Source organism: Teleopsis dalmanni, chromosome 2 (assembly GCF_002237135.1).
Source record: "Teleopsis dalmanni isolate 2A chromosome 2, ASM223713v2, whole genome shotgun sequence".
In the NCBI taxonomy this organism is placed as follows: domain Eukaryota; kingdom Metazoa; phylum Arthropoda; class Insecta; order Diptera; family Diopsidae; genus Teleopsis; species Teleopsis dalmanni.
Window position 1 is genome coordinate 204676140 of NC_051847.1, and position 16761 is coordinate 204692900.

Below are 16761 nucleotides of genomic sequence, written 5' to 3' on the forward strand. Positions count from 1 at the left end.
ATGTAAGTTAACTATGTTAAGACAAATTTATTAACATTTCTTTTCCTAAACTTAAGTATATTTAAAATCTTAATTCAATAAACACAATTATAATAATACAAACTACACCCAAACAGAAGAATGACTGTTGTTGGTGGTGTTGCCAACTGTTTACCAAATAAATTCTTTGGTTAACAAGTGTTTCTTAAGTCTAACTCTAACTGTAGTGTAACGTTTATGACAGGTGGGCGCGCGAAGCTGAATTGAACTTTTATTACAATTGTTTTTAATTCTTTATTTATTTTCATTTTAATACTTATTTGTTTTATTGGTAATTTATGTAAATAAATAAATAACTTTATTATTAAATACTAATACTAGTGGCAGAGAGGCCTAAATTCAATAAGGTTCGTTGCACCATTATGATGATGAACATTAATGGCATAATAATTAATTCATATTTAAAGTAACTTATTGAAACATATAAATGCACATATATATATGTATAATTTAATTTTTTTCTCTTATAAAAAAAGAAATGATTATTTGCTAAACAATCAATTAACCAATTTTATTATTCTAGCACCAGACCATGTTAATTGCGTGGGCCAGACATATTAAACTCTGATTGTGTTATCGGATATATAATAATCATAATTATATTTGTACTTCAATTGGTTTTATACGTCTGTCGAATAAACATTAATCTGAAAGAAAAGAGTATACCAGCATATCATTTTAAAATATTATTATAGTCGAGATTAATTAAAGTAAACACTTTAAAGTGTATGAAATGAATATTCAGAAGAAAGTATCATTTTATCTGTTTCTAAACCAAACATAATTATTTTTAAATTAACTTTATTTATATTACAATAATAAACTAAAATGTATTAGGTTTCTCTTGGACATAAACCTGCATAAGCACAATATTTGATGTCTATATACATATATAAAAAGGGATATGCACGAATATTCTTAAATCGACTATCAAAAATTTTATAATATTATGGGAAATACATATAAAAATCAAATAATTTCACAAAAGCAATTTTTTAAATTTTTTGAATATTTGACGAAAATGTGATATTTAATGGGTGATGCGGATTCTATGACTAATACTATAGAAAAATGTGATGGATTTCAAAATTAAGTAATTAAAACGTAAAAGTTGACTGTTCATCCTTATTATGTCTAATTTTAATGAATATCACTAATAGTCTAAACTTATTATAGGATTGTAATATGAACGAAGGAAAATAATGAGCATCATAATTTAAAACACAAAGTGATCTAAAGTAAAATTTAAAATACTATATTTGATATTAAAAAAAATTATTATTAAATTGTAATAGTAATAAGTTTTGTATACGAATATGTATATTTTAGCATAAATTTGCATTAAAATAGTTTTTATTTCAACTAAATGATTATGAAATATATATTAATCATCTTTTCTCCGAATGAATATTTCCAATATACAAAGTTCAATTTACTCAGACTGTAACGAATTTTTATTATATCAGTATCAGTTGGTACATTTGTCATATTAAAACACCCTACGTATTAATTATAAAAAATGTTTTCTACCTAAATCGAGTAACTGCCGTAGATGATCCATTCAAAACTGCCGTTCAAGACATATGCATTTTAGCATAAGAATTTACCTATTCGAAATCGATTCATTTGCCTGCTATTCAAAAATTTGTACGAATAAAACAACTGATTTCGCGTATCATGGTCGATCAATGCCAGGTAGTATCAAATAGGTTTGATTGAAAAAAGTTTAGATGCTTAATTGATTATAAAATATTGCGTCATAAATTTTATCGTATAGCCAAAGATTTAATGCACTTTAATAAACTGAAAAGCAGTTTCTTAATGATGATTTGAGTATGATGCAGGAAGATGCTTATGATTTAATATTCTTCACATTTTGACTTTTGACAATTGCCAGTTTTTTATAATAATAGACCTTATAAAAGAGTGTAATTTTTGTCTTTAAAGATAGTAATATAGTGCTACGAAAATAAAAGTATTTAAATTAGTATGGTTGTTCTAAGTCTGTATTGACCAAAACCCTTTTAATTTGCATCATATATTAATTTAACAAATTTTGTATTAATACAATATAAATTACGTGTTATTATTAAAAATAAAATTATTTTTGTTTTTGTTAAATCATTTTAGAAGGTCATTTAAGAAGCCTATCTTTAAAAACTTTTCAGCTTTAAACCTAGCACGCTTACCGATTAACATGGCAACATGACAACAGTTTGATAAAGTATAGCTTAAAATAATTTTGAGATATGTGTGTAGAACTTAAGATAAAAAACTAATTGTTAGCTATTTATTTAAAATCATATTATATATACATAAATAATTATCTTGAAGTCAATACTAAATACTACAGTATATGGCTATTCTTTCCTGATTTTAATAAGTTATTAAATATTAAATTGATTAATTGTCATGTTGCAATTATTGAAACACTATTGAAACAATATTGAATATTGCATGAATATTATCAAAAAATATCATAATTTCCTTATCTTATATACATGATATGCAATATATTATGCATATTATATCTATAAACTTATTTCAAATTAAAGGTCCTTAATTAATATTTTCTGTGAGAATTATATAGCATCGAATCTAAAATTCATAATCTCCAGTTTGTCTATTCTTATAATCGGTATAAATAAAACGAACCAATATATCACATGTTATAGGTTCATCAGATGTTATAGTGATTTTACAATATACTCGTGACATATAGTTTAAAATAAAGTGAAATTTTCAAAAAACAAAAAAAAAATGCACTTTAAGTATAGAGATAATTTCAAACTGTTGAGATACTCTATTATTACATACAAACAAATACATATAAATATATATATAAGTAAAATATCAAATATGAAACATATTCACTATCATAGACAACACTTATCAGTTGCAAATGACTTAAGGTCATTTCTTTTCTTGATCAGGCTAATGCAGAATACCTCAGTACATTATTCCGTATGAATGTACATAACGATATATATACATATAAATATAATGATATTGTAAACGAAAAATCAGTGAGAGTAAAATTATTTTAGAAAGAATAATTCCAAGAAATTTTAAATCTTGTATTAAAACAAAACGTCTGCGTTTACATTTCTTAGTACAAATTTAAATCTTTTACGAGTAGGTAGCGGATCGTAGTAGCGCAAACTGGGAAAATTCCTTTATTTAGCAGATTTGTGAATATTTTAAGAGCGGCTTTAAAAAATAAAAATACAGTGATTTATTTTAATAACTAAATATTTTTAACCAAAAAAAAACTGAAATATTTTAATAACCGAGTTTTAAATAATACAAAAAATGGGTTAGTATATTAATATCATCACATCCAATAAAAAATTAAAACAAAAATTGCTATAAGTAAAAATCTACAATAAAAATATTATAAAATATTTTTTTTAAGCAAACATACCAAGCGGTAGTAAATTTCATTTGGAAGCTATAGATCGCATCACTAGTATTCCACTGGTGGAAATGAGTTTCAAACGTGCTGAAAATATATATGAGAAAGTAAAGAATAATAATCGTCTCTTCAGTTGGTACTTTGAAACAGCTGAAGCTACAATTTTCGCTGCCTATGAATCTGTACAGCCAGCAGTTAAATTATTTGAGGCACCACTTAAACGCATCGATAATGTAATGTGCAAAAGTTTAGATATTTTGGAGCAAAGAATTCCATTGGTTTATTTACCACCAGAAATGGTAAGTAAAGAAAAAGTCAGTAAATAAACTAAAAAAGTTTAGTATTAAGTATTTAAGTTATTGATATAAATTAGACAATCATTTTATGTTTAAAGATGTATTGGAATACTAAAGAATATATGTCGGATCACTTGGTGAGACCGGTATTGAAACGTGCCGATTCAATGAAACATATTGGGAATGCCGTTTTAGAAAGTCCATTAACGACTTATGCAGCTGATCGTATTGATGGTGCATTTACTGCTGGTGACAAATTCGTTGATAAATATTTAGTGCCGATAAATGGAGATCAGGATCAAGCTGATAGTAAGTAGAAAATATTATTATAAATACCGTTAGATATATAAAAGAATCCATTAATTTATATATTTTAAAGTCCTTTCGGATAGCGAAGCTTAGTAATTTGGTCAAAAAAATCTGTTCATAGTAATAAATTAATATTTTCATTACTTTTTGCTTTATTTCTAAACAAAGGAAAAACTATTTTTATATTGTCAGGACGAAGGACCCAGTAGTTCAGTTCCTTATTCTTAATTAATTTTAAAATTAATTTTAGTGTTAACTCACAAATAAATAATAAATAAATAAATTAAATTTTTATTGTGATTAGTAGATTTACTACAAGCTCTGACTGTATAAGTTCGTAGTGAGAAAATTTATCTTTAAAATATATATGTATAATATATATATACTATATATATACAATATATATATATAGTTTAAGTTTACAAAGAGAGAAAAATACAAGTCAAAGCTTAAAACTTTATAATAATTTAATTTATCTTCAATAAATATTGTTCAACAAAGAAATGTAGGCATATTGATCAAAAACACAATATATAAAGAATGAGTTAGTATAGACAATATGGCGGAAGGCCTGTGAAGTTAAATTATCAGATCAGGATATTCCTATAATTAAACGTGTACAAATCTGGGTCCAAATTTTGTTGGAGACAAAGTTTTAAATTTTAATAATCACATACCAAGATTTTAAATGGAAGTTTGTTATATAAAAAATTTTATTGATAACACGATATCACGAAATCTTCATTCCCAGTCTATAGCACACAATTAAATGTTATTACTGATCATAGAATATATTATAGTGGATTCATTATTGGTAACCAATACCCATATACCAAATAAATGGTATACTTTGCGTTAATTTCTAATTATAAACCTTTAAACCGACGGCCCCAATTCACATTTATATTCTGTGACTATAAATTAATGCATCAGCACGCATTCTCATATTAATGCATTAATAAATTATTTAAAATGTCATAATTGAAATAGAAAATATTAAAAAAATATATATATAAATACAGCGAGGTTATCAAACGTGATTAAAGTCGAAAATCTGTTTTTTGCTCATTTCTTCAAATAACCTGAGCAACTGATAAGACTGACTGTTAAAAACAAAATTCTTTTTTTAAACAATACGTAAATTATACGATCCTATTAAGATTATTTTTTAAATTTTTATTTAGCAACAAATGAAGACACTGGAGCAGAGAACGAAAAAGGCGCCATCAAGGCGATTCATCACGGTCAACGTTTCTCGCGAAAGCTGAAGCGTCGTTTGACACAAAGAACACTGGCTGAAGCGAGGGCATTGAAAAAGCAAAGCAAAGAAGCAATAAATATACTTATATATGCAGCAGAATTGGTAATTATCAATCACTCAATTTCAAGTATAACAAATAATAAATGAAAATATATTTTTATGTTTTTAGATTGCGACAGATCCAAAATTAGCATTGCAAAAAATTAAGGAACTATGGGAATATTTAAGCAAGGACGAACCAGAAAATCAAGCTCGTCCTACTACTTTGGAACAATTAATAGTTTTGTTAACGCGGGAGTCTGCTAGACGTGTAGTTCACTTGGTGAATTTTAGTGCTAATGTAGCTTCAAATTTACCAAAGTAAGTATGATTTGCAGATTACATATGTAATATGATTCTCTTTAAATTCAATGGATTTTAGAAATTTAAAATTTAAAATAAAATATATTTTACGGATTTGAATAGCAAAAAAAGACAAGGACAAAAATTTATGTAATTTGACTGACCATATAACACTGTTTCGAGTATTGCCAAGTACTCATCTAACTATTCTCATCTATACTATTCAAATCCGTCTAACTTTTAAATAGTTTCTATTCGTCATAAAGACGCGTCAGACTCGGCAAGAAAAAATTAACATTAATATATATATTATATAATTTATACATGTATATTAGTATGCTCTATCAGTTAACATATTTTATTGTTTCTAGGACTGTGGCCCATACTACCACTGAAGTGATACATCACGTTATTTATTTCAATAATCGCATAATTAGCATAACGAAATTGGATAAAGTAAAGACTATGTCCAAAGAGGAAGCTGAAACTCTTTTTAAACGTATGATAACGTTTTATGGCAATTTTCAGGGATTAACAAACGCTTATCTGGTAATGTATATCCAATACATAAATTAACTATATTTTCATGTTTTTAATATTTTTTTATTTCTCTTACATATTTAGGAACGTTTGGCGTCTTTCCTTTCTGGACGTATTGAGGCAGAAAAAGTTACTGGCGATGCAACACAACCAAATGCTTCCACATCGTCTCAGAGAGCAATTGATTCCCAGGAATATAATTTACCACCACCTCATAATAATATAAATGGCGTTTATTGAGATATAGAGTTTTTTATAGCTGTCGTAGCTTTGTTTCTAATTATCGAATTCTATTTTTGCTTACATATTCGTACTAACTGATATAAAATTATATAATTAATTTGAAAGTTATTAGAATTTTTTCTAAAATCATATATAAAATTATTAAAAATAAAATTTTTGAAATACTTTTAAGCAAATTTCAAAACGAAAGAACAAATTTAGACATTTAAAGATTTTCACCGATTTAATTTTTAGTTGCCCATACATTACATAGATGTATGACGATAATGTGATTTATACATGTAATAAGCATTTAATATATTAAAACATTTTTTTTTATATATTAATAATTCATAACTTATGATGTAATTCTAAAAAATAAGCAATAGATAAAAGTTCAATAAATTTATTTTTACAAAACTTTACAAAGATTAAAATGTTATAAGTTTTTCATAACTATGGCATCATGACTGGTTAATTACATTCTAATATTTATCCTAAAAGATAAGATAACATAAACTTTAATTTGATTCCATCTTTAATCTATTTTAATTATATCGGCGAGCATTTTCATTTCCTACAGGTAAGATGTTTCATTCAGTGTCTGCTGATGGAAAGCACAATAGAAGATGTTGACGTCTTCGGTGAAAGGATCAGTTAATAACCGATATAATAAGACAAACTACTGAAATGTTAATTTAAATTAATTTAATAAATTAAATACCATTATTATGTTTCAGTTATTACTCACTCTTTATACTAGTGCTTTGTAAATATAAATAACATAATAATACATATTAATTTAAAAATCGAAAGCTCATAGTAAACAAATATCTTATTTCATTTGAACATTAGTATTAAATTTGATAGTAATCAGTGCTAGAGCAAATTTAGTATATTAAAAAACATTTGTTTATTTCATAAAAAGAAAGATCGTTTATTAAAAAATATATTAGAAATATAAATAAAAATAATTACATATTAATAAATAAATTATTTTTATAGTATTTCAATTCTTCAATACTTTCTTTTATATCATCCAAGCTGCGATGAGCAAGTTTTTTTTCAGGAGCAGAATTATATACAACATTATTCCAGCGCCTGGCTAACTCTTTTATGGTTGAAACATCAATAACACGATAATGCATAAAATCATCTAAAGCTGGCATGTGTTCCCTTAAAAAAGATCTGTCCATATATATGGAATTACCAGCCAATGGACATTTACCTTTTGGTATATTGTTCTGTAAATATTTCAATATTAAACATTCTGCTTCATTTGTTGTTATGTTAGAATTTATACATTTCTTCACCAGTCCTGATTCTGTATGATGTTTTTGACACCACTCATTCATATTTTTCAAAACATCATCTGAGTGCTTAATTGCAATACATGGACCTTCTGATAATATATTTAGATTCCTGTCTGTTATCAAACAAGCAATTTCCATAATTTTATCATGTCGCACATTTAAGCCGGTCATTTCAAGATCCATCCACACGATATGAGTCGCCTTATCTGTGTCTTTAGACATTGTCTCACATTTTGCACTATATCCACAGTGAAATATGGATTTTATAGTATTTCTTTTATTTAGTAACGTGTATAATTTTTTAATATTTGTAATTGACATTGAAATATAAAGCGCATGCTATTATGATTGAGGTTATTGTTTTTGTATTTAAACAAAATGGTATAATTTATTTTTTCATTAAAACTCTTTTACATTGGCAAACATGTTTGAGATTTTTTACCTATGAAGGACATGATTCACTAATAAAAAAAAAATATTCTATTTTTTGACCACCTGTTGATGAAGAATTACCTTTTAGCTTATAGAACACAGCCTTATTCTGAATTAACATTTCGCTTAATGAAATTTTTTCTTTGATTCTGATTTTTCATCCAAATGAATAGAAGTGACTCCATTTTTACCATTAATGGACTTCTAGTTTCATTTTCTAGTAACTTGTTTGGCAAATGTGCGACAGATTTTCCATAGTCCTTTATCTTGTCGGCATCACGATAACAAATTGTTCTTATAGCAGTTGGAGCTAAACTCAGAACGCTCCCAATGTCAGCAGGTTTTTTTCCAATTTTGAAACATTTTAAAATGTCTAACTTTTGTTCTTAAGAAATTTGTTTTCGTTTTTGACTAAATTTTATACTTTATAAATTAGAAATATACCTTTCCACTTCACCACACAAATGTAAACTGAGACCTTTTAACTTAAAACTCAATATATGTAAATACCCTTTTAAAAAATGTGACCAACAAGAAATAGAATTTAAATCCCCTCTGTAACCATGTACTGAAATTTGAAGCCAAAACTTATTTTTTTTTTGAGACGCAATGCGAATCAACGCAAATCGTGGGTTGATTTGCTTAAAAGTGCATCCACACCAAATCGAACGAATGCTTACAGAGGGGATTTCCATTTTAATTCTAGTTGGTTACATTTTTTAAAAAGGGATTTACATATTAGCTTTTAAGTTAAGTTTACATTTGTGTGATAAAAGAAGTTAAAATCTTCTTTGGCAGTCTTATTCATTATGCTTTATATGCACAATATATGATAACAAAAGAATTCGGTTCATACAAATGGTGTTCGGGCTACAGCAACAATATAACTGGTAGGTATGGCAGCCAATGTTAGTATTTACTAGAATATAGAATAGGGTAAATTAGATAAAAATTAGGTAAATAAGGTGTTACCATTGTGAAAATTTAGGTGCTTAATAAATAAATTTAAAAACTTTAAACCAAAAACAATAAATAAGTGCAATAAATAAATATTTACATAAGTGCAGCGCAAAAAATCCCTATGAAATTTCAATTTTCTTTACCTCAATTTACTCTAACTCGCACACGGCCGAAGTTAAAAATATATCATTACCTTATATATGCATGAATGTTTCATTATGTATGTATATTAAAATATACATTAATATAGTATATAATTTTATAATATATAATATAACATATAATAATATGTAGGTAATATGTTTAATTAATAAAAGCTAAACTGACAAGTGTGTGTCACTCAAATTTGACAAACGAGGCGTCGATTTTATACCTTTTCATTTTATACCAGTTTTGACATCTGTAATTTAGATATTTGTATTACTTTTAATAATTTTGTTGTTTACTAATAAGTGAGAATTTGAAACTTTTTAAAGCAAACTAAACACATTATTTTGATAAAATGTCCACTAAATCCGATGAACCGTCTACATCAAAGGAGTCTTTTGATACATTTTATTCTGAAGTAAGTTCGTTCGGACGCTGCATACATAAATAAATGTATATAATTGTATATATATGTTTAAATATGTACCTATGCAAACTGGTGCTATTCAATTTTTCTGTTCAAAATATTAAAATTTGAGTTCCTTTCGAATATATTACAGGTTAAAGAAATAGAAAAACGCGATTCTGTATTAACTTCTTCTCAACAAATTGATCGTTTACTTAGACCAGGTTCGACTTATTTCAACCTAAATCCGTTTGAAGTGCTGCAAGTGGAACCAGAAGCTGAAATAGATGTCATAAAGAAGCGATATCGTACTCTTTCTATACTTGTGCATCCAGACAAAAATCAAAATGACAAGGATCGAGCACAAATGGCATTTGATATTATAAATCGTGCTTGGAGGACGTTAGAGAATGAAGCCACACGTAAGAGGTGCTTGGACATCTACGAAGAAGCAAAAGAACGTACCGATCATATGGTAATTAGTTACATTGTATATAATAAAAATTAATTTAATCAATTTTTGTGTGTTAAATAGATTGCAGAGAAGCGTAAAAAACAGAAAAAAGAATGTAAAGGCTTTGAGGTTATACCCGAGGATGATCCGGAGAAATACAAACATGCTGTCTATGTAATGGTTATGAAACTTTTTGCTGATATGGAACGAAGAAGACAACAACTAGAACAACGTGATCAAGAGGAGCGGAAAAGAAAACGTGAAGCTGAAATTGAAGAGGAGGATAAGCGAAAAGCTGAAAAAGAATGGCAGAAGAACTTTGAAGAATCTCGACAAAGTCGTGTTAATAGTTGGCATGATTTTCAGTCTGGTGCGAGTAAATCAAAAAAAACTAAAAAACAAAAACATATGGGTGGCATGTTGTTACCGCCAAAATTTAAGCCAGAATCCAGATAAATTAGTTCATAATATTATACTTTTAAAAACACAACTTTTTATAATTTCATTACAATATAAATTTATTAAAAAACACCAGTCAAAAACTGTAACAAATAAGATAAATTCAGAGACTGTTTTACAAAAATTTTCATACGTAATAACGTAAAACTCCAATATAAATTTTAACAAATTTGATTTGAACATTAAATTTGAATAAGAATTGTATAAATAACTTTTTATGCAATATTAAATACAATATTAGAATTCAGTATATAAACTAGCTGTAAAAACAATATCACGCTTTATTGCATTTGATGCCGCTTCCATTTTATGCTGCAACACCGGATTTCCAATACGTATAGAGGCAGTCTTAACGTCACGCAGTAGTTCATCTAATTGCTGTATAACACGAACAATGATACCTTCTTGAATATCTGTTAGGGTCATTATTTCTGCGAAAGGCTAAACAGATATATGTGATATTTGTATAAATAATTTATATATTATTTCATTTGGAATTACTTTATTTCTCGCCCATTCATAAACTACGTGTATCAGTCCAAAATTAAGTCGCTCCTCAGATTCGCTAATGTGATGAAGAAGCTCTTCCTGTACGATTCTCTCGTTGATACGATAAATTTCTTCAACGCACTACAAAGACAAATAATTTAATAGTTTTATAATAAATATATTTTCATAATTTATTTTTAATTAAACGGGGACGAGTAAGTAAGTAATTGTTTTCTAATAGGAAATCGGAGTATTTGTTTATATTGATATGTTAGGTTAGGTTATACCGGCGATTCCTGGTGGATCCACTTAGGCCGATTGGCCCATTGTGTTACTGTATATGTAGGAAAAACTCAGGGTTTATTTATATTGATAAGTTATGAAAAATATTAATTATAAATGTTTCTTTTGTATTTTTTGGTATTAGTTAAATGTATACTTAAATTATTACCTCTTCACTAAATAATTTATATTTAATTTTAATAACTTTTTGCTTACCTTTCTAAGTCTTAATGGAATTTCTGGTTCTTCCTTCACTTTAGCTTGGAACACTAAACCGGATAGTAGAGCAGCGATTTCATAAGGTTCAAGTTCATTAAAAATATTACAGAGTATAATTTCTGTAATAAGCAATTCATTCTGCCCCATTTCACAAGCCACTTTGCCTTTTAATGTAACTATTTAAATTAAAACAAAAATTATGTATAAAAACATTCTCAAAAAGGTTATTTTACTATCATTCCTTGTATCAAGCATTATTTCTATCTTAGGAATAAACTCAGTAAGTTAAGAGAGTACAATAAGAAAAAAAAGCACTGTTAGTCAAAAATTTATAGTAAATAGCATGATCTTAATAAAGACATTTGCACGTAATTCAATAAATTTAAAGAATATATATATATATAAATATATATTTGTATACATTTGGCAGTAAATATATTGTCACTAACTCGCATACATCGCAGCAGTTACAAGGCATTACATTAAGAAGATAGTCTCTTATTATGCAAAAAAATATATATCTTTATAAAGATATATTAAGATTTAAAGATTTCAAACTTGATCATAGAAGAAATACGGTAACATAAGGTACTCTGAGCATAGGAATACCCGTCATGTTTTAATTATGCCAATAAGGTTCGTTTACAGAATTAACTTTTTAATTCATCACAAGATAATTAATACATAGCGGCGTTTACCACTCTCGTTTAACTTTCGTTGCTTAAATAAATGATGGAAAGATACGAGGAACAATAACAAATCGCATCTATAATAAATAAGATAATATAGTTTGAATAAATAATTTATACCTTCATCGCATGAATCTACGTATTCCAGTGCTCTTAGTACTTTCATTTTATTGCAATAATCTGGATATAGTGATAAATTTTTAGTAGAATTCTTGAACTTCAATTCCTCGATTTTACGTAGAAGAAGCTTACGCCCAAATACAACACCGAATTCTTCTTCAAACCCTGCAATATTCGTATGAGGTAAAACCGAATTTAAGTCTTTGACAACGTCTTTAGAATCTCTTTTTTCAAATTCTTGGTCAGTAAATAGATTAACTTCTTTGGAGATGTTAAATATCTTCATCGAATTGGGATTAGCGTTGTACTGCTCATTTAATTGATGCAATTCAGATACAATCTTCGTTACCCATGTTCCTGGTGATGTGTCCTTAAATCGCTCTATTTGCCTTTGATCCCAATCTCTTAATACTACATCGGCATCAATTTTTACAAACTGTCTAGTAATATCCACAATATCGTTTGGTTTAATATCCACAACTGCATGACCACCAATACCTTCGGGATGGAAAAATTTATTTTGTGGTGTCAGTGAGACCATTTTATAGAATAATTCATCTTTATATTCCTTTAAGCAAAAATTTAAATTAAATTTTGTAGAAAATGAAATATTTAATAATCAGCATACTTCCGGCGTTGTGTTTTTGAATTGATGATCTAGCACTAATACTCTGAAATTGGGCTCTTTGGAGAGACCTTTGGAAATTTGCAAAATTATACCCAATTTATTAAAGTGTTTGCCAGAAGTTATAATAATAACCCGTCCTATCTTGAGTTCTTTATGTAGTTTATGCTGTGAAAATAAATATTTGTTATTAAATGTATATAAATAATTACTTAATATATTTTCAAATTACATTTTTTTCAAAAATGTATGTTATTGCAGCTTTCTTTTCCGCAATATAATTATTTGCTGCATCAAAAAACTCGCATAGTGGCTTTAAATGTTCTCCCATCGGTGGCATTTTTTCGATAGTATCTTGAGCAGCTTGTAACTGCTTTTGATGATTTGGAATTTGTTGTTTTTGATAGAACTCTTTGAAGCTATATTGCATAATATCTTCCACTTTAATGCTTTCAATTCTCAGGCAAGTCAATATAACAGCATAACGTAATATGAACTGAGAGCAAAGTTTCTCTGGTTGTCCCAGTATCATTGCACGCATTTCCATTGCAGGAGGTATAGCTTGCTTACATATCATCATAACTGTACCATTTTCATCGTGACCACGTCGACCAGCCCTGCCAGCCATTTGTATATATTCCGCAGGTTTCAAATTTCTTTGCTCTATTCCATCAAATTTTCTATGAGAATCAAAAAGCACAGTTCGTGCTGGCATATTAACTCCCATAGCAAATGTTTCAGTGGCAAACAGCAATTTGACGAGACCATTTTGAAATAACATTTCCACAATTTCTTTAAGTATAGGCAATATACCACTATGATGAACTCCTATACCACGCTCTAGTGAATCTTTCATAATTAAGACTTGTGGTAACTTACGATCAGGCGGTTTCAACTTTGTTAAACACTGTTGGAAGAATTTGTGCACTGCTCCTTTTTCTGAAGCAGTATTTAAATCAACAGATGTTAAATTCTAAATAATGAAAATTTTTAGTTGTAGTGTTGTTTTCGTGTTTATTTATTAATTACCTGAGCATTCTGATCACAGCGATTTCTAGATAGTGTAAATGCAACAACAGGCATTTTGTTATGGCGTTTTAAAAATTCTATTATGCCAATCCATATTCTTGTTTCCTGCTTTGGATTCAGTCCCATTTTAGGGCCAGGTTTACCTTTAGATACAGTTTTCCATTTGGCTTGCATTTCATCTTTTTTTTGTACAGCTAATTTATAGTTATCATCCATAAACGTTCCTTTGTCATCGACTAACAGAAAATGATCATCTTTAGATTTCCCATTGGAACCAATATACAAATAATGTAGCAATGGTACTGGGCGTTTCAATGTACTAATTACATAAACTTTTCGTTTTTTAGTGCTTCCCACCCAATTAGCTAATTCCATAGTATTAGGTACCGTAGCACTTAACATAATTATGTTGACATGATCAGGCAGCAAGATTATAACTTCTTCCCATACATGACCGCGTTCAGGATTATTTATGTAGTGTACTTCATCAAAAATCACATATTCGAGATCTCTTGTAACTTCGCTTCCGCAATATAACATTGAACGTAAGATTTCTGTAGTCATAATAAGACAATTTGCGGTTGGATTTATTTGGAGATCGCCTGTTATTAAACCGACATCGTCAAACATTTTTTTGAAATCGCGATACTTTTGATTAGAAAGTGCTTTGATGGGTGAAGTGTAAACGGTTCGTGTAAGATCACGTTTCGACAAAGCAATCGCATACTCTGCAACCACAGTCTTGCCTTTAAGAAGGTTTTAAAATTCATTTTAATACTTTATATATTATAATGCGAAACTGAATTAAAAAATACCTGCAGAAGTGTGAGCTGCGACAAAAACATACTTTCGTTCTTCAAGCTTTATTATTGCTTGTTTCTGGAACACATCTAGTTCAAACGGATATGTCATAGCAGGACAGGGTACTTTTTCTTTAAAATCTGTTACTGGTTGTGTTATATCTACCATTTCTGCCCACTGAGCTTGAACTAATTTTGTATTGGATTTTGATATTTCGATAACGGGCCTAACGTCTTCTTTCAATATATCTTCGTCCACGTCTTTATACTCTAGAAGCTGATTACCTGTTGCGTTCGATTTTTCACTACCCGTAACTTGATTGCTTAACTTAAGCCATTCTTGCACATCTAAATCCTTTTCAAGATCATCTAATAAATTAATGTTGTCCTTATGTTCATTTTGGATTTTAATGAATGAATGCGAATTGAACTCAGATTTATTGGCAAAATCATGGCCTTTTGAAAACCCAGGAGGAACTGTTAATAATTCCGTACCAAAATCAAAATTATCGGCAGTAAGTTTAATACGAGGTAATTCATCAAAACCACCAGGTAGGAAAGGATAATTCTTTGATGATCCATGAGTGGTTTCTTCTAATAGACCCGGCTCACGCCGCATTGAAGTGGAGTTACATGCATTGGCCCCTACATCCTCCAAGTCAACTTCTTCAAATTTAATTATTTTTCCTGTCATAAAATCACGTCTAGGTACCAACTTTGTGCTGGCAGGAGCTTTGGGCATATGTAGAAGTCGCATCTCATCATAAGTTCTTTCTATTATATCCGGCACTTGATTGAAAATTGGGTTTTCAGGATACAATATGTAGTCATTTAATTTTTTTTTATTTTTCTCATCAATCAAATCCATTTGGCTTGACAATTAGTTTATCAGATAAACAAATAAATGCCACAAAATGAAAACAATTATAATATCTTTGTATATTTTTTTTTTCCCGCAATGAAATTATTAAAAATTTGTAAGGGTAAACACACAATATATTTTTATTTCAAATTGACACAATCAAATCTACATTTACACGCTGTAGTTTTAAATTGCAACGTATAAATGAAGATTAAGTAAATTAAGTAAGTAAATAGAGTTAAGTAAGTAAATGAAACTAAATATATAGTTTAAAAAATCAGTTTAATTAATTAATTAATTAGTTTAATTAAGCATAATTAAAAATACGCAATGCAAACCTTAAAAACCTTGTTTATGTATTGTTAGCATACTTTCGTACTATCGTATGCTAACAATACAAAATTAAATATTATCCGCTAACAAACAAACGAAAAGAACATTCACAGAACTTTCTGACACATAAAAGCTCTTACACAAGCAATAATCAACTTATACCAATGGAAATCACCAAATCTTCATTTGATTACCATAAATTGATTAAACTACAGTGGGAATATTATAATAGTTACATTCGCTTGCCATTTTTAAATTGGTTTATTCTCCCTGCAGATGTTGCTGTCAAATTATTATTCAACTGATACTGCAGCAGCAATCATTTCATCAGGAACGCTGCAAAAAGCAATTTAGTTTTTGCTATCTCCACTAAATCAGCTAAATGCTCCTATTAACAACTATCAATAAACTATTTTAAAAAATTCATGTGCTATTATTATAAATTATTTTACAAATGAAATTCCCTGTTTTGTGAATTATTTTGTAGTTAACAAAGCAACATTTATAAAACGATTTTTAATTGGTAAAATTAAAATGTGTCTTAAGCTGATTATAACAGCTGATTCTGAACTCTTATAAAATAGCTTTAGAGGTTGCTTGCTTCTGGTTGTCGCATTATATAATTTGCTGTGAATGATAATTTTGTTGATTTTTTGGTAATATTTACAGAAAATGATGAAATGATTAATAATTAAATTTAATGAATTATTTCAGTAAA

At 28.1% G+C, this 16761-nt stretch overlaps 5 protein-coding genes across 7 annotated transcripts in view; 2 read left to right on the plus strand and 3 right to left on the minus strand.

Moving 5' to 3' along the window:
* Positions 1-16761, minus strand: part of LOC119680000 (WD repeat-containing protein 20) — a 106155-nt gene that overhangs the window by 54183 nt on the left and 35211 nt on the right. The window lies entirely within an intron of this gene.
* On the plus strand, positions 3315-6739 carry LOC119680006 (lipid storage droplets surface-binding protein 1). 2 transcript variants are annotated; one of them, XM_038092613.1, is made up of 7 exons: positions 3315-3355; positions 3455-3768; positions 3849-4059; positions 5244-5422; positions 5490-5680; positions 6034-6211; positions 6287-6739. In XM_038092613.1, exons 1-7 carry the CDS (start codon positions 3352-3354, stop codon positions 6440-6442), a joined length of 1233 nt encoding a protein of 410 aa, XP_037948541.1. In that variant the 5' UTR covers positions 3315-3351; the 3' UTR covers positions 6443-6739. The 2 variants fall into 2 exon arrangements, with proteins under 2 accessions (XP_037948541.1, XP_037948543.1); XM_038092615.1 differs by having other exon boundaries at positions 3455-3753; positions 6287-6737.
* On the minus strand, positions 7411-8096 carry LOC119680014 (probable oligoribonuclease; the record flags this gene model as incomplete). Its single annotated transcript, XM_038092625.1, has 1 exon — positions 7411-8096. A coding segment is annotated over exon 1 (648 nt), but the record flags the coding sequence as incomplete, so codon positions are not given.
* On the plus strand, positions 9590-10616 carry LOC119680013 (dnaJ homolog subfamily C member 8). 2 transcript variants are annotated; one of them, XM_038092623.1, is made up of 3 exons: positions 9590-9694; positions 9837-10157; positions 10218-10616. In XM_038092623.1, the coding sequence occupies exons 1-3, from the start codon at positions 9632-9634 to the stop codon at positions 10590-10592; spliced, it is 759 nt and encodes a 252-aa protein (XP_037948551.1). In that variant the 5' UTR covers positions 9590-9631; the 3' UTR covers positions 10593-10616. The 2 variants fall into 2 exon arrangements, with proteins under 2 accessions (XP_037948551.1, XP_037948552.1); XM_038092624.1 differs by having other exon boundaries at positions 9603-9694; positions 9902-10157.
* LOC119679997 (helicase SKI2W) lies at positions 10779-15760 on the minus strand. The gene is made up of 8 exons (XM_038092600.1): positions 14864-15760; positions 14049-14794; positions 13252-13992; positions 13023-13187; positions 12395-12962; positions 11583-11761; positions 11097-11225; positions 10779-11036 (listed from the first exon to the last, which is right to left on the minus strand). Exons 1-8 carry the CDS (start codon positions 15714-15716, stop codon positions 10833-10835), a joined length of 3585 nt encoding a protein of 1194 aa, XP_037948528.1. The 5' UTR covers positions 15717-15760; the 3' UTR covers positions 10779-10832.